At 65.1% G+C, this 21053-nt stretch overlaps 2 protein-coding genes across 18 annotated transcripts in view; both read left to right on the forward strand.

The window, feature by feature from the left end:
- PACS2 (phosphofurin acidic cluster sorting protein 2) overlaps nucleotides 1-3781 on the forward strand; it is a 53962-nt gene extending 50181 nt beyond the window's left edge. For 13 of the 16 annotated variants that reach the window (XM_072762511.1, XM_072762512.1, XM_072762513.1 and 10 more), the window contains 5 exons: nucleotides 700-742; nucleotides 856-991; nucleotides 1692-1918; nucleotides 2145-2258; nucleotides 3116-3781. In XM_072762511.1, the coding sequence (XP_072618612.1) occupies nucleotides 700-742; nucleotides 856-991; nucleotides 1692-1918; nucleotides 2145-2258; nucleotides 3116-3234 (639 nt within the window). In that variant the 3' untranslated portion in view covers nucleotides 3235-3781. The remainder of the gene's footprint in view (nucleotides 1-699; nucleotides 743-855; nucleotides 992-1691; nucleotides 1919-2144; nucleotides 2259-3115) is intronic. The other 3 variants (XR_012002339.1, XR_012002341.1, XR_012002340.1) reach the window with 1 other exon arrangement.
- A 2655-nt stretch (nucleotides 3782-6436) lies between these two features.
- On the forward strand, nucleotides 6437-19280 carry TEX22 (testis expressed 22). 2 transcript variants are annotated; one of them, XM_072762529.1, is made up of 3 exons: nucleotides 6437-6714; nucleotides 18163-18291; nucleotides 18567-19280. In XM_072762529.1, the coding sequence occupies exons 1-3, from the start codon at nucleotides 6574-6576 to the stop codon at nucleotides 18744-18746; spliced, it is 450 nt and encodes a 149-aa protein (XP_072618630.1). In that variant the 5' UTR covers nucleotides 6437-6573; the 3' UTR covers nucleotides 18747-19280. The 2 variants fall into 2 exon arrangements, 1 of the variants encoding a protein (XP_072618630.1); XR_012002343.1 differs by lacking the exons at nucleotides 18163-18291; nucleotides 18567-19280 and adding an exon at nucleotides 12751-12890 and having other exon boundaries at nucleotides 6575-6714.
- Nucleotides 19281-21053: the final 1773 nt, after the last annotated feature.

Genomic DNA, 21053 nt, shown 5'->3' on the forward strand with positions numbered 1-21053 from the left:
CAGTCTGGCAGAGGGGGCCAGCGGGCAGAGCAGGACGTCCACGCGGCCGTTTACCCTGGCCAGGCGTCAGGGCAGCTAGTGGCCCTCCTGGGAACCAGGTAGTCCGGGGCAGCCCGTCTCGGGGAATCTTCTGTAACGACGGGAGGGTCCTGACCCATTAGATGCAGAGGCCCCAAACCCTGTCACGTGACTGAGGCTGACAATCACTTAATTAGCCTTAATTTCACCTAGTCCCCATGCAGGTCAGCCCCCATGGGGTCTGGAGCGGCAGGCACCTCACTGGGCAGGGGTCCCTCACACCAGTGCCCTGACCCCACCAACATCTGGGCCAGGCCAGCCACGGGCTCATGGTTTGTTGAGGGCTGGAGTGTGGGCCTTGCGCCCCGGCCTGGGTGTGCAGGATGACCAGGGAGGGTGCCGCAGCTCCACAGGGTCACCAGCACGGCCACGGCAGCGGGAAGGTCCTGTGGCACGGTCCATGCCGTGGCCGACAGTGCAGGCGGTAGCCAGCGGGGGCTCAGCTCCGCTCCGACGACAGGAAGAACTGGGACGGTGCTGCAGCGTCCCCAGCTCCCTGGGAGGGTGGGGCGAGCCAGGTGGCCCACGGCGGGAGGACCGCACCCGGCCTGTGGGGCCCCGGCACTCGGGGGCAGCGCTGGCCAGGGCCACGCTGCCAGCCAGCGTCCTGTTGCCTTCCAGGTGGTGAAGGTTGGAATAGTGGAACCGTCCTCAGCCACGTCAGGTAACCCGGTTCTCCCTGCCCTCGGGGGGCCCTGGCAACTCCTCCCCAGCCCCCCGGGCTGCTCTGCGGACAGAGGCCTGCGGAGCTCAGCCCTGCTCAACTCCCTCCCAAAGGTGACTCTGACGACGCGGCCCCGTCGGGCTCCAGCATGCTCTCATCCACCCCACCGTCCACGTCTCCCGCGGCCAAGGAGGCCTCACCCACCCCGCCTTCCTCCCCGTCAGTGAGCGGGGGCCTGTCCTCCCCCAGGTAAAGGTGGCCCCGCAAGGCAGGCGCCCCACCCCCTCCCGACGCAGCAGGGCCCCAGGTTAGAGGACGCGGAGAGTCCACGGCCGTGGGCCGCACCTCCCCGATGCCAGCAAGCCCAGAGCCTGGCCGGAGGGGGCTCAGAATGGCCTTGGGGAAGACACGGGCTTGCTGGGACGAGGTGCCCCCTGGGTGGGGGTGGCATGGGCCCTGCTGGCTTGGGAGACTTGGGAGAGGGTGAGGTCCTGGCTGGGTGTGGCCCCCTCGGCCCCCCGGCCCTGGTGGCACTAGGGACGAAACCACACAGGAGTAAAGCTGGGGGTGCTCTGCACGCAGATGGGGCATAGGGGGAAGCGGCAGGAGCCGGAGGTGGGGTGGTCGGCAGGGCGCAGGCTCATGGGGCTGCTCCTGAGTCCCGGGGGGACCACACCTCAGACGGGGCTGGTTGACCTTGGCCCCCCAGGCTCCAAGGGGTGGCTTGAGGGAGCAGGCAGGGGGCAGTCCCGGGCGCTCTCAGCATCGCGACCGTGCCCACCCACAGGCACAGACTGGGCTGTCCCCGGAGGCCGGGGCTCCCGTGTGCTGGTCAGCTGCCGCGGGCGGTTCCCCGGCGTTGAGCAGCACGGGCGCCAGCTGGCACCTTCTCCCGCCGTGCCAGCCCCCGAGCGAGGACAGAGGAGTGAGGCCCCCTCTGCTTTCGCAGCCAGGGCGTCGGCGCTGAGCTGATGGGGCTGCAGGTGGATTACTGGACGGCAGCCCCGCCTGCAGACAGGAAGAGAGAGGTGGAGAAGAAGGACCTGCCTGCCACCAAAAACACGCTCAAGTGCACCTTCCGGTCTCTCCAGGTCAGCAGGCTGCCCAGCAGTGGCGAGGCCGCGGCCACGCCCACCATGTCCATGACCGTGGTCACGAAGGAGAAGAACAAGAAGGGTGAGGTGGGGGCGGTGGGCTGGCTGTCGGGGTAACGGGAACCGTGGCCACACGGGCCCCGAGGTCACCACGGGTCAGGGCGCCGCTCCTGAGCGTGGCCACGGGCAGTGAGCAGAGGCCGCCTGGGTCGGCGGGAGGGCTGGTGGCCGTGGTCACGGTGGGGGAGGGCTCAGGACGGCAGGGCTGCGAGGGCCGTGGCTGAGCCCTGCAGCCCTTTCCTTCCCAGTGATGTTTCTGCCCAAGAAAACCAAGGACAAGGACGTGGAGTCCAAGAGCCAGTGCATCGAGGGCATCAGCCGCCTCATCTGCACAGCCAAGCACCAGCAGAACATGCTGAGGGGTGAGCACCTCGGGGGGGCTCCCGGGACTCCTGGGAGGTCACCTGTCCAGATGTGCTTCCTTCAGCGGGGGGCCGTGGGGAGCTGGGTCCCTGACCTGTCCCCGGTGCTTCTGTCTAGAGTACGAAAGGAAACCAGAGGAAGCTGGGGTGCTTTTCAGAATTCCCCTCTGGGAACACTTTTGCTTTGCTACAAAATGCACATATGTAGTCGAAGCTCCGAACCTGCGTGGGTAAAGCACTCGTACCAGAGGGACAGCTTTTTAATTTCTGAGAAATGATTTCTCAGTCTTTCTCATTCTTTTTTTTAAGATTTTATTTATTCATGAGAGACACACACAGAGAGAGGCAGAGACACAGGCAGAGGGAGAAGCAGGCTCCCTGCGGGGAGCCCGATGTGGGACTCGGTCCTGGGACCCCAGGATCACACCGAGCCAAAGGCAGGCGTTCAACCGCTGAGCCACCCAGGCGTCCCTCTTTTCCATTCTTTTAAGATTGATTTGTGTATCTCAGGTTTTTTTATAGAAGATATTTTACAACCAATTAATTCAGAACATGGAGCCCCAAACACCTGTCTTTGTGAGTTTGAGCCTGCTGACCTCTGCAGTCAAGAACCGCTCCACCTTCCTCTGTTGTTTTTCTGGTTTACGTGGAGGGTGTCTGAACGCAGTCGCCAGGCCCCTGCTGGGGTGGAGGGGCTGTGGACGAGCAGGTCCCCGGAGGCGGGGAGAAGCCGGCCGGCACCGGTGGACTGCCACCGGGTGTCTCCCAGGAGCCCGGGGCCCCGGGGGGTGCTGGGCTCCTCCAGCCCCGTGCTGGGGCCTGGTGGGCAGGCGGGTCAGGCGGTCTTGTCCTCACAGTCCTCATCGACGGCGTGGAGTGGAACGACGTCAAGTTCTTCCAGCTGGCGGCCCAGTGGTCCTCCCACGTCAAGCACTTCCCCATCTGCATCTTCGGACACTCCAAGTCCACCTGCTAGCCCTGCCCCGAAGCCCTGGACGGCGAGCGCCAGGAGGGCCCAGCTGCTTTTCTGTTAACATTTCAGTTTACCAGAGACCCTTACAAACAAAGAGAAACAGTCTTAAGTATGAATGTGCTCGCGACCTGGAAACTCCTGGGGAGGCTCCCACCCTCGGAGCCCGCTAACTGCTCTGCTCATTAACCAGACGTGCCGGCGGGGTGGGAGGTCAGGCGGACAGTGCTGAGCTCTGAGGATCACGAAAGGTGTGTTTTGGCCTCTCAGGACCTCCCGAGCCCCCCAGCAAGAAGGGTCCTCACCTTCGCGTCCTGTCCTTCCTGAAAGCCAGGACTCTGCGTCCTCAGGGAGCTGGGGTCAGGCGGGGTCCGCACAGATCCACGGGCTGCCGGAGGCTGGGGGCCGGCCTCCTGGTGGGGGCGCCCCGAGCAGCCCTGGTCTGGCAGCCAGGCTGGGCCCAGCCACCCACCAGCCGGGAGATGCCCCAGCACCGCCCACTCGTGGTTCCCAATAAACTCCAGCCTCGCGGGGCAGCGGAGGTTTTATAGTAGCAGAGATTTTTAATGCTTTTAAATACATGTTATAATGTAGCTGCCAAACAGACACTGCTCTTCTGACGTCCCAGCGGCCCCCCGGGGCTGGGGAGAGCCAGCCAGCGCTGCCCCTGCGCCCCGGCCCTCCACCCCCTCACCCCGTGCCGCCCGCCCTCCGCTGCTCCTGAGCCCACACTACACTTCCTCCGCCAGTTGTCCCCGCCCCAGACTTAGCAAGCACAGCGGCCCGCAGCCGGCCCAGCGCACTCGGCCTCCGCTGTCCACCTGCTGCCTGGGCAGCCCGACCGCAGGCGCCAGGCGCCGAGGGACCCTGAAGAGGCAGGGAGCTCTCACCTCTTGGGCCCAAGCTCCCTAGAGCGAGGCTTTGGGTGTGGATCCCACCCTGGGTGGCAGCATCACCCCTGCCTTGCAGCAGGAGACAGTCCAGCCCAGTCCCGCTGCTCCCCCCACAAGCACATGCCCCCACTCTGCACAGAAAGACCCCACAGTAAGTTCCCATACTTTGGCAGGTGTGGCCCCGGGCCCCAAAGCCCTCCCAGGGGGCCACCCAGGCTGCACTCAGAGCACCGTGCCCAGTGCAGGGCAGGCTGCGGCCGCTCCCGTTCTTCCAGAGGATAGGTCTGACCCCGGGGCAGTGAGAGGTGACCTGCTTTCTCACCTGTGACCCACCTGTGACCCACCTGCCTACTTCCATCCCCAAGGTGGTTCAGGGTCGGAGGGTCCTGGCCGGTGGCCCTGGGCTGGTCAGGGAACAGGAAGACCCGGGCCTGACCTCGTGTATGGCCCTGCCTCAGGGATGCCGGTGGGCAGAGGCCCTTCCCCATGAGGGTCTGGACTCCTCCCCTGACAGCAGCTGGGCCAGAACCCGGCTTGGAAGGACGGGGTCGGGACAAGGCGGCTGAGCCCCATGTGCAGGAGCCCGTGTGGTGTCCACCCGCAGCCGCCCTCAGAAGCAGGCCCTGGGACCCCGAGCCTCCCGGCCCTGTCCCTGCTGCTCCTCAGGGTTTCTTCCCAAAGAGTCATACTCAGTGGGGAGGAGGGACAGGGGAGGCTCCTGAATCTGGTTTCCAGCCGCAGGACTGACTACAGACGGGACCAAGGGGGCAGCAGCTGCGTCCACCTGCCGGGGGCCGCGTGCTCCTGGGTCCACTTCCATGGCCACGTCCTCCTACCTGCGGGGGGACTCACAGCACCTCCACCCGGCCCCGGGGCCGCCGGAGCCCAGCTGCAGTCTGTCCTGTTCCCAAGTGCCACGGGGCCCACCCGCCACAGCGTCCCAGGCCCAGGAGCTCGTGCACACGGCCTCAGACCTGGGCTGCGCTCACCCCTGTGCCTCGACTTCCCCAATGGCTAAGCAGGGACAGCCACGCATCCCCTGCCTACCTCATGGGACTGTTCTGAGGATCCACGTTAAAGCACTTTGTCCCCCCGAGGAAGATGACGCCGACGTGAAAGCCATCTGGGCTGAGCCGGTGCCGCCACCAGCCACCAGCCACCAGCACGTGGGGGGGGGCCGGAGGGTCCTTGGGGGAAGCCGCCCCTGGGAGCAAGTTCCCAGCCCGCTGGACCCCTGGACCCGATGCACTAGGGCTCGCAGGTGCCACCGTCACCACCGGGCAGGGCCCTGCCGCCTCCCACGTCGTCCCCTGGGCCAGGGCCTCCTGGGGGTGTGCGGGCCAGTGTCCTGGGGCCAGTGTCCCGGGGCCAGGGTCCTGGGGCGCAGCTCGGGGCGTGGCCCAGGATGGCCCTGCTGCGCCGTCCAAGCCCCAGGCAGGAGGGCTGGGCTCCCCCGGCCCGCCCGTGTCCGGGGCAGGCTCCCCGCCGGGGCCGGGCCGGGGTCGGGGTCGGGGTCGGGGTCGGGGTCGGGGTCGGGGCCGGGCCGGGGCCGGGGTCGGGGCGGCTCGGGGGCACCCGCGGTCCCCTCCCCCCGCGGGACGCCCCGGCCCCGCTCCCGCGCCCTGCAGTCTCCGGGACGCGCGTGTCGTCGGGGCTTCGGCCTGGGGGCGGAGAAGGGGGGGTCGGCGGGTCTGATGTCACGTGTGTGGCCACGCGGACCTGCTCAAGGTGCTGGCGCGACGCTAATAAACGGGGCCGCGCCCAGGCCCGCCGCCCGCCGCCCGCCGCCGTGTCGTTCCTCCGGGCGCCTGCCCCGCGCCCCCGCGGCCTCCCGGGGACAGCGTCGGGGCTGGGGGGGGCCGGGGTCGGGGGGCAGCTGGGCGGGGGGAGGGGCGGGGGCGCCGCGCGGGGCGGCGGGAGGCGAAGGAGAGCGCAGAGCCCGCACCCCGGGAGCCGGGAGCCGGAGCGGCGAGGCCCCGCGAGGGCAGCCCCGAGGGCGGCGCCGGCTCACAATCCCCGCGGGCCTGGGGCGCAGGCCACGCCCCGGGCGGCGGGAGGGGGAGGGGCCGCGCGCGGCGCAAGCGCAGAGCGGGCCGGAAGCGGAAGCGGCGGGGCGGGGCGGGGCGGGGCGGGGCGGGGCCGGCCGTGGCGGAACTTCCGCCGGGCTGGGGCCCGCCCCCGGGGGCTCCCGAAGCGCTGTGGGCCCCGCCCCGCCCCGCCCCGCCCCGCCCCGCGGCCCCCGGGCTGCCCCCGCCCGCCTTCCGCCCCGTCCCCGGATCCCTGCGAGCGGACCCCGAGGGCCGGGGGCGGCGGCGAGGCCCGTGGGGCGTGGTCCGCGCGGCGCGGCTGAGGTCACAGGGGCGGGGGGCGCCCGGGGCCTGGAGCCGGGGCGGGGGCGGGGGGGAGGGGCGCCGGCTGCCGGCGGGTCCCGCTGCCCCGGGCCCGGGAGGACATGGGCGGCCGAGAGCCGTGGCCGGACGCGCCCCCGGGGGAGGAGCCGGCGCCGCGGCGGGAGCCCGGGCAGCGCCGCCGTCGGAGCCCCGCGGGGTCCCGGGCCCGGAGCGCAGGGCGGCGGCCGCAGACGCAGGACTGGGTAAGCCGGGGCGGGGCGGGAGGCCTCAGGCTGGGCGGCCCCGGAGCATCCCCCCCCCCCACCCCGTGCCGGCGCCTCCCAGGGGCCGCCTCGGTCTCCCCTGCGCCTGCGCCGCGGCGGGCGGGGCGGGGCGGGGCGGGGGCGGCCCGTGCGGGGCGGGGGGAGCTCGCCCTCGGCCACGTCCCGACCCGCGGCGGAGCCGTCGCGGCCACCCCCGGGGCTGCGCTCGCCCCCCCCGCCACGGGCCCCCGGAGCGAGGGCGCGGACAGCCCCGGGGGTGCCTCGGGAGCCGGGAGGCGGGAGCCCAGGACTCGGTGGCGCCCGCGGGGAAGGCCCGGAGCCAGGGCGGGGAAGGCCGGAGCAGGCCGGCCTCGGGCGCTCAGACACGCGCGTGTGCGGCTGCGCTGGGCGGCGCGGACCCGCTGGCGGGGAGGGGGGCAGGTGCCCGCTGCCCACGGAGGGCCCCGGGCCGGCGAGCCCCAGCTTCCGGGGCGGCGGGCGGGAGGGATTTGGGGGGCCCCGACTCCCTGCCGTGCTCGCCCGCGCCTGCCCCTGCTCCCGGGGGCCTGGAGGGGCTCCCCGGCCCGCCCCCCGTCTGTCTGGCCTGCTGTCCCTCCTCTGCTCCTTGGGGCGCACGTCCACAGCCGGCCCCGTCGGGCATCGCCCCCCAGGGACCCTCCAGCCTGCCCGAGTGACCCCCACCGCCCGTCGCCCAGCCCCATCCCGCGCCCGCTCGAGCTCCGTCCACGAGCAGCCTTCAGTTCAGCCGTCACCCCTAGTGGGGACAGGTGCTCACCCAAGGGCAGCGACCTCAGGCCGAGGCCAGGGTGTAAGGAGACCTCCCCCCGGGAGCATCCGCAGACATGCAGCCTCCGGCCAGTGGCTGGACAAGCGTGTGCGCGTCTCCTTCTGGGCCTCTCACCGCCATGACCACGGAAGGTTCTGAAGAAGGCAAGAACCCACGGAGCGGAGGAGGGTGGAGGGCTGGCCGTCGGTTCTACCGGGTGACCTCAGTGGGCAGAGCCGGGCCCTCTCAGCTGCATGTGGGAGGCAGCAGGAGCGGGTTGCCGCCCGAGCCCCTGAGCCCCTGAGCCCCGAGCCCCAAGCCACACGTGTTGCCAGTGGTCTTGGTGCCCCGCTGCACGCTAGCCTACAGCTAAGGGTGCCGCACGCACCTTTGAAGAAAAGCTCTATCATGAAGGAGAGCAAAACAGCGAGGGAAGCAAAAGGAATCAGAACCACAGCAGTCCCAGGCAGAACAAGGCGGAGCTGCGGGTGTCACCATCCTCACGGGACCTCTGCCATCTTAGAAGAATTGTCCCAAGCAGCCAAACAACAGGGATGTGCACACGGTGACAGCAGCACCACCGGTGACGTGCGATTGCTCCTGCTCCGCGCAGGAGAAAGCTCTAGGAGGCATCCACAGCGGAGGGTTTTGGTGAAGACGCTGCACACAACTGCGTGCAAAGCAATGGCCTGCGTGACTGTAAACAGACTCCAGGAGAGAAATGAGAAAGACCAGCTTGGAAACGGGAGTAAGCTTGTCAGGAAACAAGCAACCTATTTGACAGAAACTTTGACAATATGACTTGACGACAGTAAGAGACACCAGCCCAGAGGGTCCTCCTCAAGCGTTTCACGATTCAGTGCCATCAACGATAAAAATGCTAAATATTCAATAAGCTTTAAAAGACAGTAAATGTTTTTCTCTTTGTCAGTGAGGCAAACTGGCAAAACAAAAACATAGGTCCAGTCCTGAGAGGTGTGAATTCATGGCACAGAGCTCCAGTGAGCAAAGCGATGGAGCCCTGGCGTGTGATGCATGGATATCGGGACTGAAGAGCGAGTCTGGAAGTTGACCCAAATGCCGACAGACACCGGGTGTAGGATGCAGCTGGCATCTCAGACCAGTGGGGAAGGTGGAGTTTCTGGTAAACCGTGCTGGGCGGCGGTGTAGCTGTCTGGAAGCCGAGCGGCTCATTGAACACCAGGACGAACTCCAGATGCCTGGGGCAGCCTTTCTGACCTAGCCTCAGTCCAGAAGCCATGAAAGAAGAGACAGTTACGTGCAACCACATGTGGAAAACCAACAAAACTTTTAGGGAGGCAAAATACACACCACTCGCAGAGTTGGAGAGAGCTGACCAGGCACCAAGACGCTCGGGCGGGTGGGGGGGCCGTCTGTCTGCGCTTGCTGGGAACACTGGGTTTGCACGTGCGAAAGGATGAAGTTGAACTCCTAGTGCCACATACATAAGTTAACTCAAAGTGGGTCAAAGACCAAACGGGCAGCCCGGGTGGCTCAGCGGTTTAGCGCCTGCCTTCAGCCCAGGGCGTGATCCTGGAGACCTGGGATCGAGTCCCACATTAGGCTCCCTGCATGGAGTCTGCTTCTCCCTCTTCCTGCGTCTCTGCCTCTCTCTCTCTCGACCTGTGTCATGAATGAATAAATAAAAAAAAAAGAAGACTGCAAAATTCCTACAAGAAAACCCATGGAAAGCTTCATGTCACTGGACTCGCAGTGATTTCGTGGGTGATACCCAACAGCCCCAGCGACAAGAGTAAAAATAGGTAAATTAGGGTTCGTCAAGTCCACAGAGTGAAAAGCCAACCCGCGGAATGACAGACGACGTTTGCACGTCACGTACCTGGTAAGGGATTACCCCCGTTGGGGTAGCCACTGATAAAAAAAAAGATAAAAAGGACTGGCGGGGATGTGGAGAGATCGGAAGCCCGTGCAGGGCTGGCGGCCGTGCAACGTGGGGCAGTGATTGTGGGGAACGGCACGGAGTTGCGGAAAACACTACCCTGTGGAATCACCGGGCGGTCGGCGATTCCACGTCTGGGCGCGTGCGAGCTCTCGTCTCGTGCAGGGGCTCAAGCAGGTGGGCGCACGCCCGTGTGAGCAGCAGCGTTGTGCACAGCGCCCGCAGGGCAAGCAGCCGGGCCCCGCGAGGGATGAGTGTGGTGTGTGCCCCGCCGGAGCCGGGCTTAGGCCGAGAAAAGGAAGTTCCGACAGGTTACGACTGGATGGACCTTCGGGGCGTGATGCTCGGTGAGGTCAGCGGGTCGCAGAAGGGCGCACACTGTAAGGCGCACTCGCGTGGGCAGAACGTACAACGGGGGCAGGGGCTGAGGAGGGGTGGGGACTTGGGGTTTAACGAGGACAGCGTTTCCATTTGGGAAGACGAGGACGATCTGGAGACGGACGGTGCCGGCAGCTGCCCAGTGTGCTTAACGGCACTGAACCGTACGCCTTAAGATGGTGAGATTTATGTGCGATTTGGCACACGTGAAAGTGTACAAAAGAGAGGAGAAAAGAAGGGGAGACCTCACTTGGGGACATTCCTGTGGGGAACAGGGCGGAGCTGCTGCCTGCCCCAGAAGGTGCTGTCGGGTCACGAGGGATCAGCTGGGGACACAGCTCCGGGATGTCCGTACAGAGCAGGCACGCGTGAACACCAAGCACAGGGCACAGAGGGCGACACGTGCCTCCTACGAGTTCTGGAAGCTCAGGAGGGAGACAGCCAGGCGGCCGCAGGTCCCAGAGCCCCAGCAGCAGACCCGCCGGGCTCGGGCCAGTCTGAACTGGACCCCCTGGGCTCGCAGGCCAGCCGGTCGCACTGACAACGGAGGGCACCGTGAGCTGTCCCCAGCCAGCCCCTCCCTGCCTTGACACCCAACACCTGACAGGCGCCAGCGATGGGGGCAGAGAGCCGCGGGGGGTCGTGCGGGGACACACCGGCGAAGCCACGGTCGTCGGGGAGCTCACCTGGCCGCACAGAGTTTGGTGCCCGCGGTGTCCGTGACATGAAGCTTGGCCGGTGCCCCCGGCGGTGGCTGCTGGTGGCAGGGCAGCGACAGCGTGACCCCTGCTGGGAGCACCTGGACCCGCTGGGAAGCGTGCGCGTGAGAAGCAAGTGCAGGACCGCCGCACACCCTGTGGAACCGCTCACCCCCGCGGAGCCGGAAGGCTGGGGGCCCTCCTGCCACTGGCGGCCCCGCGGCACGGGCTGCAGGGACACCCCCGGACGCGGAGCCTGGAGGCCCGGGGCCGCGGCGACGATGCAGATACCTGAGGCGCAAAGTCCCCGTGATGCCATGTGAACCAGACGCCCGATCCCGGAGCGTTTACGTGCTTTTCTCAGAAGAAAACAACCAAGTGACAAAGTGAAGAAGAAAAATAGCGGGTTTGAGGAGCACAGTTAACACGTCTGACTTACGGGCCCCGAACGTTGAGCGCAGCGAGCGGAGAATCGCCTTTTCTTTCCATCGTTGCTCCCGAAGCCCCGGAACTTGGCAAGAGCAGGATCTGAGACGCAGACGCCCTGGGACCGAGCCCCAGAGAGGCGGGAGCAGCCCAGGAGGAAAGCGGGGGACAGCAGGGGCCGGTGGTGACGGTCGCAGCCGCCCCTCCGCTGACACCGCCTCCAGCAGGCCTGCCCCGCCCAGGAGCTGGAGCTGGAGCAACGGCTGGCACCCTGGCACCCCGCGGAACGGAGCAGGGACTCGGAGGGCGGGCGCGGGGAGCAGGAGGCCTCTGGAGCATCACCGCAAACCCCAGGAAATGGGGGAACACGTGCCTCCCCGTCACTTGGGAAGGATTCTGGTTTGTACACGGAAACGTTCAGAGAATCACGAAGAGCTGTTAGCGGTCGGGGCAGGATCGCGACGCCCGGTCGGAGGGCTCGAGTCTGCAGCTGTGGAACCGCCGGAGAAATGGAAGAGAAGGGGGGAAGCGGGAGAAGAGACGGGAACGAGCTGTGCGGAGGCCCGCGCGGCCCGGGCAGCGGCAGCCGTGAGATGTCACGGGCTCACTAAGCGGGTGAATGGCGACCGTCTGAACCTGTATCACTAGAATTATTTTTTTAAAAAAGATTTCGTGGGGATCCCTGGGGGGCTCAGCGGTTTAGCGCCGCCTTCGGCCCAGGGCATGATCCTGGGGTCCCGGGATTGAGTCCTGCGTCGGGCTCCCTGCATGGAGCCTGCCTTTCCCTCTGCCTGGGTCTCTGTTTCTGTCTCTCTCTGTGTGTCTCTCATGAATAAATAAAATGTTTTAAAAAGAAATAAAGAAGATTTCATTAATTTTATTGTAGAGAGAGGGAGAAAGAAACTGTGGGAGGGGCAGAGGGCGAGAGAGAGAGCACCCCAAGCAGGCGCCACGCCCTGCCCCGAGCAGACCAGGGCTCCGGCTCATGACCCTGAGGTCACAACAAGGGTCAGAGGGCCACTTGACTGAGCCAGCAGCCACCCCCCAAATTAACTTAAAAACCTGAAGACGGGATCCCTGGGTGGCGCAGCGGTTTGGCGCCTGCCTTTGGCCCAGGGTGCGATCCTGGAGACCCAGGATCGAATCCCACGTCGAGCTCCCGGTGCATGGAGCCTGCTTCTACCTCTGCCTGTGTCTCTGCCTCTCTCTCTCTCTCTCTCTCTCTCTATCGTAAATAAATAATAATAAAAAAAAATTAAAAAAAAAAAAACCTGAAGACACGGATGACAAGGACGGAAACTTCTCCTCAGTGGTCCCAGAAGCCCGCGAGTGAAGAACTTGGGGCGGGCACTGCCCAGCGATGAGGACCCAAGTCCTCCCGTTCGCCCTGACAGCGGTGCCGGGACAGGAGGAGGGGGAAGCGCCGTGCCAGGCCAAGTGTGGCACAGACTGCGGGTTCCCAAGGGCGTGAGCAGCGCGTACAGCTAGACTGTCCCCGGGACCCCGGAGGGCAGGAACTCCGGCCCTCCTCAGCTCCGCTCCCAGGGTCGGCGGCGGTGCCTGGCACGTCGGGGGCGCGGTGAAGATACGGGGGTGAGGAAGTGCGTGTATGTGAGAAAAACTGTACCCCAAGGACAAAGGAATTTAGAAATCCAAAAAATATATAAAAAAAAGAAACCCATTTAATAAAATTCTCTGTGTTAACAAAGGAGGAAGACCACGTGATTATCTCCACAGATATTGAAAAATACCGTTAATAAATTCTGGTGTCCTTCCTTAAACACAAAAGCCTATGGATTATTTTCCTTTTTTTTTTTTACTTGAAGCAGAATTAACCCAGTGGAAACCCGTTGATTCTGAGTAAGGCGGGGAGTGATGGGCGTTTCTGTGACCCGGTCAAGGGAGGACCCAGAGCCACACCGGGCCTCCGCGGGAGCTGCTGGCAGGTCGCACGTCGCCATGACGATGAGCACCGGACACCGAGGCCCTGCGGTCGTCGGGGAGGATGAAATGAGCTATAAATACCTGCAAAAAAGGCCTGAAATGGTCACTACTTGCAGCTAACCCATTGTCTGCCTGGAAACCCCACGCGGGCCAGGTGAGGAAGAGGACCGCTGGTCCAGAGGAAGGCTGCGGCTGATGACCTCCCTTTAACACTAATAGTCGGGGGGCGCCCGGGCGGCCCAGCGATTGAGCACCTGCCTTCTGCTCAGGGTGTGACCCCGGGTCCTGGGATCGAGTCCTGCGTCGAGCCTGCTTCTCCCTCTGCCCGCGTCTCTGCCTCTCTCTGTGTCTCTCCTGAATGAATAAATAAAATCTTTAAAATGAAATAAAACACTGCCTCTCTCTCTCTCTGAGTAAAAACAAAACAAAAAAACAAAACAAAACAAAACAAAAAATAAATAAAATGAAATAAAACAAAACTAAACAGTTTCTCCATACACTGGAAACCAATCGGAAAACGTAGTGGGAGGAAAGGGTCTGGTTTCCTTTATTTTTATTTATTCTTTCCTTTTTGGGATCTATTCCCTTTGACACCGGAAACTGCAAAGTCCTTAAGAATGAGTGTCCCTGTGAAGAGCACTGTGACATGCGACCGAGGACCACAGACGACACCTAATGGAAAGCTACACCATCTTTCTTTTTTTTTTTTTTTAAGTTTATTTATTTGAGAGAGAGCGCGCACGGGCGGGGAGGGGAGAGGGAGGAGGACCAGACTCCCCGCAGAGCAGGGAGCCCACGTGGGGCTCGATCCCAGGGCCCTGGGTCACGACCTGAGCCGAAGGCAGACGCTTCACCTTCTGAGCCCCCCGGCGCCCAAAGCTATATCATATTTGATGGGAAGATTTAATGTTTTAAACCGGCCAGATTTCCCCCAAAAGTATCTTAATCAGTGCAACACCAATTTATTTTAAATTTTTCATTAACGTTGAAAATTTTATCCTAAATGTACGTAACGTCTCCGCTGGCATATCTGTCGCCACATGACACATGTCCCCGAGACTTAGCAGCTTAAAACAATGATAAATATGCTTGTCCCGGCGTCTGTAGGTCAGGAATGTGGGAGCTGCTTAGCTGCGTGGCTGTGGCTCAGGGTCTGCGGGGTTACAGTCCCGACGTCAGAGCCGCAGTCCTCGGCGAGGCCAACGGGGCCGGAGAACCCGTGTTCCCCGCGGCGCACTCGCGTGGCTGGCATGTCGGTGCCGGGCGTGGGCAGAGGCCTCGCTCCCCCCGCGGGGCTGGGAGTCCTCCGGTCCTGCCGCTGACTTCCCCCCGAGCCAGCGCTCGGGGACGCGGCAGGAGGGGGCCGCAGTGTCCGAGGACAGCCTTGGACTCCCTCCCACTCCCTCATTCCCGCACCTCCCCGTTGGTTCCGAGGGTCAGCGCTTGTGACGTGGGAGGGGAGGGCACCAGGAGGCACGAGTCCCTGGATGTCCCCGCAGCCGCAGGCCCGGCAGGCCCAGAGCCGGAGCAGCGGGAGGAACGTGTCCCCAGAACCATCCCAGTGACGCTGCAGGACAGCAGAGGCCAAGAGGGAAGACTGAGGCCTGAGAGGAGCGGCAGAGAGCCTGACTACGACAGGACCCCCATGCGGCGGCACAACCGTCCCCCTGGACTTCCACGCCCAGCAAAAACAATCTTTTAAGGAGACGGAAACATATTGGCGCCCGGTGGGGTGGCTCCTCCGTCTGTGAGGCCTCGGCCTCGGGCTCGGGGCGTGATCCCGGGGTCCTGGGATGGAGCCTGCATCTCCCTCTCCCTCTGCCCCCCTGCCCCCCTGCCGCTCGTGCTCGGCCTCTCAAATAAATAAATAATCTTCCAAAAGAAGAGGGAAAAGTCAAGAAAACGATGCACCACAACAAAACAGAACGAAGCTTTGCCCCAGCAGGACCTCCCCCTCGTCGTGAAGACGGAGCTCACCCCGGAAGGTGCTCGCAGACAGGAGGGGCCGCAGCAGGAAGAGTGTGGGCAAACGGAAACGAATGCACGTGGACCAACACGCACACCCACGGGGGCGCGAGTGTCGGGACAGGCTCTGGACGTGGAGCTAAGTGTTCACCATCCCCTCCGGTGGCACGAAGGCCGTGGCACAGTTGTTAACAGACTTTGGTGAGTCGTTGGCACACGCGGTGATTACGCCAGGAGACCGGGGAGAGAGAGGCACCTGGCACAAGCGGAGGGGAAGAGAGGACGGGTCCAAGAAAGAGGCGTGGACCCAGCAAGACGGAGCCCAAGATCCCGCAGCAGGCGTGACCCCGATGGCAGTCGCGTCAGCAGATGCACAGACCCGGCGCCCCGCTTACGATGCAGCCCCCGGCAGCGCGGGTTCAAACCCACCCAGTCCGTCGATACGCGCGTGTGCGTGGGGCGAACATGGGACTGGCCCAACGCGTGGGACGGAGACCCCCCTCGAACAGCCTCCCCGCCGTTCCTGCCACGCTTTGGGTCTGGAGTTGGAGCGCGTGGGTGCCCCTCCACGCTGCAGCAGGCGACCCGGTGGACGTGCGCGTGGGTGCAGGAAGCCAGCGGCACGACGTGTGTGTAGTGTGGCTTCCTTTATCCAGGGTTCAAAAGCAGGCCTGTGTGCCTGCATCGTAAGGAAGTTGTTTGAAGGAATAAAGATTTTTTTGGAAAATTTACTTGGAGATTTTCCTTACTATGAAAGGATCTTGGTTTGGTTGTTTTAAAGATTTTATTTATTTATTCATGAGACCCAGAGAGAGGGGCAGAGACACAGGCAGAGGGAGAAGCAGGCTCCACGCAGGGAGCCCAACTAAGGACTCGATCCCAGGACCCCAGGATCACGCCCTGGGCTGAAGGCAGACACCCAGCCGCTCAGCCACCCAGGCGTCCCTGATTTTCCAGTTTTCTCTGAATTGTTACCCGTTCACCGTATCCTCGTCGTCGGTGCTTCTCCAGTCCTCGCACGGTCAGGGAGCATTCGCTGTAACGATGCTCTAGCGATTTCCTTGATGCACAACCACGCGCTTTGCGCTCTGCTCAGGGGCCTGGGGCCAGCAGGATCTGCGTGTCCTCTGCAGAGGTTCCCCCGGGGACGCCGCACCCACGGCGGGCGGGGAGACCTGAGAGGCGGGCGTGGGGCACACGGGCCTGCTAGAGCGGGTGCTCTGGGAGCCCGCTGCTGACGGGGAACCCCGACGGAGGGACCGCCAGCACCCAGCCTTCCACGCTGACGCCACCGCGCGTCTCCAGAGCTCCGGCTTGCGGCCCCACTGGCCCTTCCCGAACCGCCCTCTTCCCGGTTAGGGGCGCATGTGCCTAGGACACGGGGATCGGGTTCCGGCACCGGCTCTTGGTCGGTGCTGAAGAGTGGGCGCGGAGGGGGGGGGGCAGCCCGGGTGGCTCAGCAGTTTAGCGCGGGCTTCGGCTCAGGGCGTGACCCCAGGGTCCCGGGATCGAGTCCCGCGTTGGGCTCCTTGCATGGAGCCTGCCTCTCCCTCTCTCTCTCATTAATGAATAGATAAAATTAAAAAAAAAAAGAGTTGCACGGTGCCGCCGTGCCAGCGCTCAGATGCTCGCTGCAGGCGCGGGCGGGGGGCAGGTTGCTGGTGGCTCTGCGCTGGGCGCCCCACCCTCGGGGGTCGGGGCTGGTCACTTCCCCCAGAAAGGACCCCTTCCCCCTGGGAGGAGGGGGAGCGCAGCCAGCCCCACGGCTCTTGTGCAGAGTGGCAGAGTGAGCAGAGGGGCTGGGGACTTCTCTGTGGGGGGCGGGGGGCTTACGCCACAGAAACGTGCTGCTCGGAGTCGAGGCTGGAAGCTCAAAATCCAAGTGTCACGGGGCCGCTTCCTTTTCCAGGCCGCGTGGCCAGGATGTGTCCCCTTCCTCCCTGGCTTGTAGACGGCCCCGTTCCCTCCGTGCCCCTCACACCCCGTCCTTCTGTGTGCGTCTCTGGTCCTGCTGTTGCTCGTTACCTTCACACGGATGGTCCAGCAGCGTTAAGGAGACTCACGTCTTTTTTTTTTTTTAAGATTTTATTTATTTATTCCCGAGAGACACACAGAGAGGCTCCCTGCAGGGAGCCCGATGAGGGACTCGATCCCAGGACCCTGGAATCTCACCCTGAGCCCAAGACACTGAGCCCCCCAGATGCCCCGATACGTCTTTGGGCGATGGATCTCCGGAACTTTTATGTTTTGCAAACCTGACGCCGTCGTCATTTAACGCTCACCCGCCCGGCCCGTGGCCCGTCGGCTTCCTGTCCCCGTGAACCTGACTCTCCCAGGGACCTCCTGTGAGTGGAAGCACCCATGGCCTGTCCTTTGGTGATGGGCTTATGTCACTTGGCACCGTGTCCTCAAGGTCCATCGGTGTTTGTTCCTTCTTAGGGCTGAATAATATTCCACGGAGGGGATCCTCCCACTGGGCTTATGTAGCCGCCCAGCGATGGACGGTCGGGTGTTTCCGCCTCTCGAGTGTGTTGCGAGTCACGCTGCCATGACCTGGGCGTGCGGCATCTCTTTGAGACCTGCTTTCAGTTCCCTGCGTAAAGCCCCAGAAGCGGGACTGCTAGCCCGGCGGGACTTCTATTTTTAATTTCTGGAGGAATCTGCGGAGGTTAATCTGCGTTTGTCTTCACTGTGTATTTTGGACACGCCCCCCGGGGACAGTGACCGGCTGCCGTACCCCCAGGCGGTAGCAGGGGGCCTGGGCGCGCTCTGAGGGTCTTTCCCATGCAGCCCCCTGGGAGGTTCCATCTGGGGGCCGGGAGCCCGCGGGAGCTGGTGGGACGGCGGCTGCTTCCGGCCTCTCCCACGGTGGCCTCCCTGCAGCCTCCTGCCCGTGCTGGCCACCCTCCCCCACGGGCCCCTTGCCACCTCTTCATGTCCTCCCGGTTCCTGCGGCTTCTTTCCCTTTCACGCCTCCTTATGTCCGTAAGGAGCCCTGGGGGGCGTTGGCCCACCTCTGGTTCTCCGCCTTCTGAGGCTCTCGCAGGCCACCTCCTGACCCCGACCCCGGGTGGGAAGGGCAGGGCCACCGCGGCCAGGACTCCCCCGTCAAGGGCCCACTCGGCACAGGAAAGTGGGCAGGTGGTGCAGCCGCAGCATCCGGCACAGAGCCGTGCAAAGGCCCAGGGGCGAGCTGGATCTGGGGAGGAGCGAGTGGAGGGCGCCTCGGAAAGCCCCCGCGCCTCCCCTCGTGTGCAGGGCGCAGTGGGTCGGTGGGCGCGGGAGGCAGGCGCGCAGGTGGCCACGGCCGAGACTCCCTGTCCCCGCAGGTGTGCGAGCCTCCGGAGAGCAAGCGCCCGACCCGCCACTGGAGCCTCAGCATCGAGGAGCGCAGGCAGCTGGCCATGCAGGGCGGCTGGGAGGAGCCCGGCACCGCGGGGACCCCCACCCACAGACGGGTGTGTGGGGGGGGGGATGGGGCGGCCGGGGGGAGGGGTGGGCACTGTGGGGACCCCCACCCACTGCAGGGGGGTGGTGGCAGGGGCGGGGAGGGGGGATGAGGGCCAGGGGAGGGGCTGCGGAGAGGCCGGCCCCTCCCCTGCAGGGTGTGCCTGGGGCGGGGGGGGGGGGGGGGGGGGGGTGGGGGTGGGGGGGGTGGGCTCGGGCAGAGACCCCCCTTCCCAGCGCCCGCCCCCCCCTCCCGGCCCGGCCCTGACCCCGCGGTCGCCCTCAGGACATCAGGCAGCTCGTGGCCCGGCTGGTGTCCGAGGACGTGGACAGGGACGTGCTCCTCCCCCACCCGCTGAGGTCCTCCGAGGCCGCCCTCGCCTTCCACGCCTTCCTGGCCCGGAGCGCGCCTTTCTGGCAGAGGGTGACCTGGGCCGCGCAGGTCTCGAGGTCCCCGCCCTCCTAAGAGCCACTCAGCCTGTGTCCGGCTTCCAGCGCTTTCCTGGGGGTCCTGGGGTCAGCGGCTGAGGCCTCCTGACCTCCCGCGGGGCCTGGGAGCCCAGGGACGAGGAAACAGGTCCCAGGTCCGGGGGGAGCTGCGCCTTCCTCACCAGCCCCGGGCCCTGGAGGGCACCTTGGGGAGGGGGCCCTGGCCCAGCCCAGCCTCCGGGAGGCCGTGGGCGCTGGGGGCGCGGGGGGGCCCTAGGGGCGCTGGGGGGCAGGGCGGCGGGGCCTTCCAGGATCACCCTCTGCTGCCTAGAGAGGCCGCGGCACCTTCCTGGGCTCCAGCGGGTGCCCCACCCGAGGGCTGGAGGGGGGCAGGGTGGAGTGTGGGCTCCAGGACCTGCTGGGCACCCAGGTCCACCCAGCGTGCGGGCCCAGGTCTCCTGGTGGGCCCTGCCTGCGGGAGGCCCCGAGGGCACATGTAGTCCTGGGGTGGCAGGGCAGGGAGGGGGGCTGTGAGGGGCTGGCCCCGCCCCCCCGCGGTGTCCGCCTTTGGAGGTTGAGGGGTAGGCGGAAGGTTCTGAGGCGGGTCACGGGGCAGGGCTGCGTCGGGGGAGATCACGGTGGAGAGGCCCGCAAGTGGGAAGGCGGCGGGGGGCTGACGGGGGCTGTGGGGGGGCAGCTGGGGGGACGGGACCTGGGGCAGGGCGAGGCCGTCAGCCCCAGGCCTGTGCGGCACCCGGCACCGGCGGGCTCCTGCCTCGCTCCACCCGTCCCCTCAGCAGGTGGGGCTGTGGGTGGGGCGAGGGGAGGGGAGGTGTCCTGGTGGGGGGTGAGGTTGGGGCAGGGCCTGCAGCCCTCAGGGCACCTCCCCCTCCTCTGAGGATGCGGGGCCAGAACCTGCTGTGGGCGCTCACGGGCCAGGTGGGAGCTACAGCGTCAACAGGGCAGCGGGGACAGGTGCCTCGGAGGTCTTCGTCACCGAATGGCTTACAGGACTGCATGGTGTCCTAGAGATCTGGGGGTCCAGTGGGCTGACCCTACCGGTTCTGGTGTCACCGGGGGCGTGTCGAGAGGCTGCAGACGGCGGGGAGTCCGGGACGCCGATGACCAGTCCTCTGCCTTTCCCGGGGTCTCGGGGTCTCTCCCGGGCTGGGAGCCGGCTGCCGGGTGGACCAGCCCCCAGCACCCACCACAGTGGGCAGAGCGGAGGGGCCTCCAGAGGGGCAGCACCCTGTGCCACTTCACGGTCACCATGGTTAGGGAGGTCGAAGGGCCGGCCCCGCGTGGGCGGGTTGGGGACAGCACAGAGCCCGTGGCCTTCTCCAGTCGAGCGTGGAGCCAGGACAGGTCGCTCACCCACCACCTGGAGACGGACCTGCTGCCCCAAGAGCTCGCCACCCCAGACCTCACGTCCCCAAGCACTTTGCTGAGGCGTCCAAGACGGGTCTCACGAGGCCAAGATCAGGGTGTGGGCGGGCTCCCTCCCTCCTGGAGGCTCTTGGGGAGAGTGTGTTCCTGGCTGCTGCAGCCTCTAGAAGCCGTCGGCACCCCTTGGCGTGAGGCCCCTTCCGCGGCCTCCAAAGCCAGCACGTGGCACCCGCCTGCCTCTTCCGTGGGCCCCCGGGTGGTGCGGGCTGCTGCTAGGCCCCGCTCTGCGGACCAGCACATTTGCGGGTTTGCGCTGAAGGCATGGACATCTTTGGGGGGGGGCACCATGCCTTGCACAGGGGCTCCTGGTGTGGAACAGGTAGAACTGGGGGTGCTGCTTCACATCCCACAGAACACAGGACTGCCCCTAACACGGAGAGTGATCGGGCCCCAGATGTGAACAGCACCCCGGCTGGGAGTCCCTGAGAGAACGGGGTCTGCCCAGCAGAGCGGGCATCGGTAGGACAAGCAGGGAGAGTCATGGGGCAGCACCTGCCTGGTGAGGACGTCTCCTGGGGCCACCCATGACCGCGGCCACTGCGCTGCCCCCACCCTATGTGCGCTAGCAGGGGCCAGGGCAGAGGGGGAGAGAGTTCCAAGCAGACTCCCTGCTGAGCCCAGAGCCCGACCCCACAACCTGAGCTGAAATCAAGAGTCAGATGCTTAACCCCAGTGTCCACTTTTTTTTTTTTTTTAAGATTTTATTTATTTATTTATGAGAGACGAGAGAAGCAGAGGCAGAAGCAGCTCCCTGCAGGGAGCCCAACACAGGACTCAATCCCGGGACCCCAGGATCAGGCCCTGGGCTGAAGGCGGCGCTAAACCGCTGAGCCACCGGGGCTGCCCCCAGCGTCCACTCTTAACTGCCCGTTCCCTTCCTTTCAGCCGGGTGGGGGTG

The sequence above is a fragment of the Vulpes vulpes genome, chromosome 6, assembly GCF_048418805.1.
Source record: "Vulpes vulpes isolate BD-2025 chromosome 6, VulVul3, whole genome shotgun sequence".
In the NCBI taxonomy this organism is placed as follows: domain Eukaryota; kingdom Metazoa; phylum Chordata; class Mammalia; order Carnivora; family Canidae; genus Vulpes; species Vulpes vulpes.

Excerpts from the sequence above, each read along its gene's own strand:
- TEX22 (XM_072762529.1), top strand. The coding sequence starts at position 6,574 with ATGGGCGGCCGAGAGCCGTGGCCGGACGCGCCCCCGGGGGAGGAGCCG. Across the intron at positions 6,715-18,162 it reads GGCCGCAGACGCAGGACTGG|GTGTGCGAGCCTCCGGAGAG; the intron begins GTAAGCCGGGGC and ends CTGTCCCCGCAG. Across the intron at positions 18,292-18,566 it reads GGACCCCCACCCACAGACGG|GACATCAGGCAGCTCGTGGC; the intron begins GTGTGTGGGGGG and ends GGTCGCCCTCAG.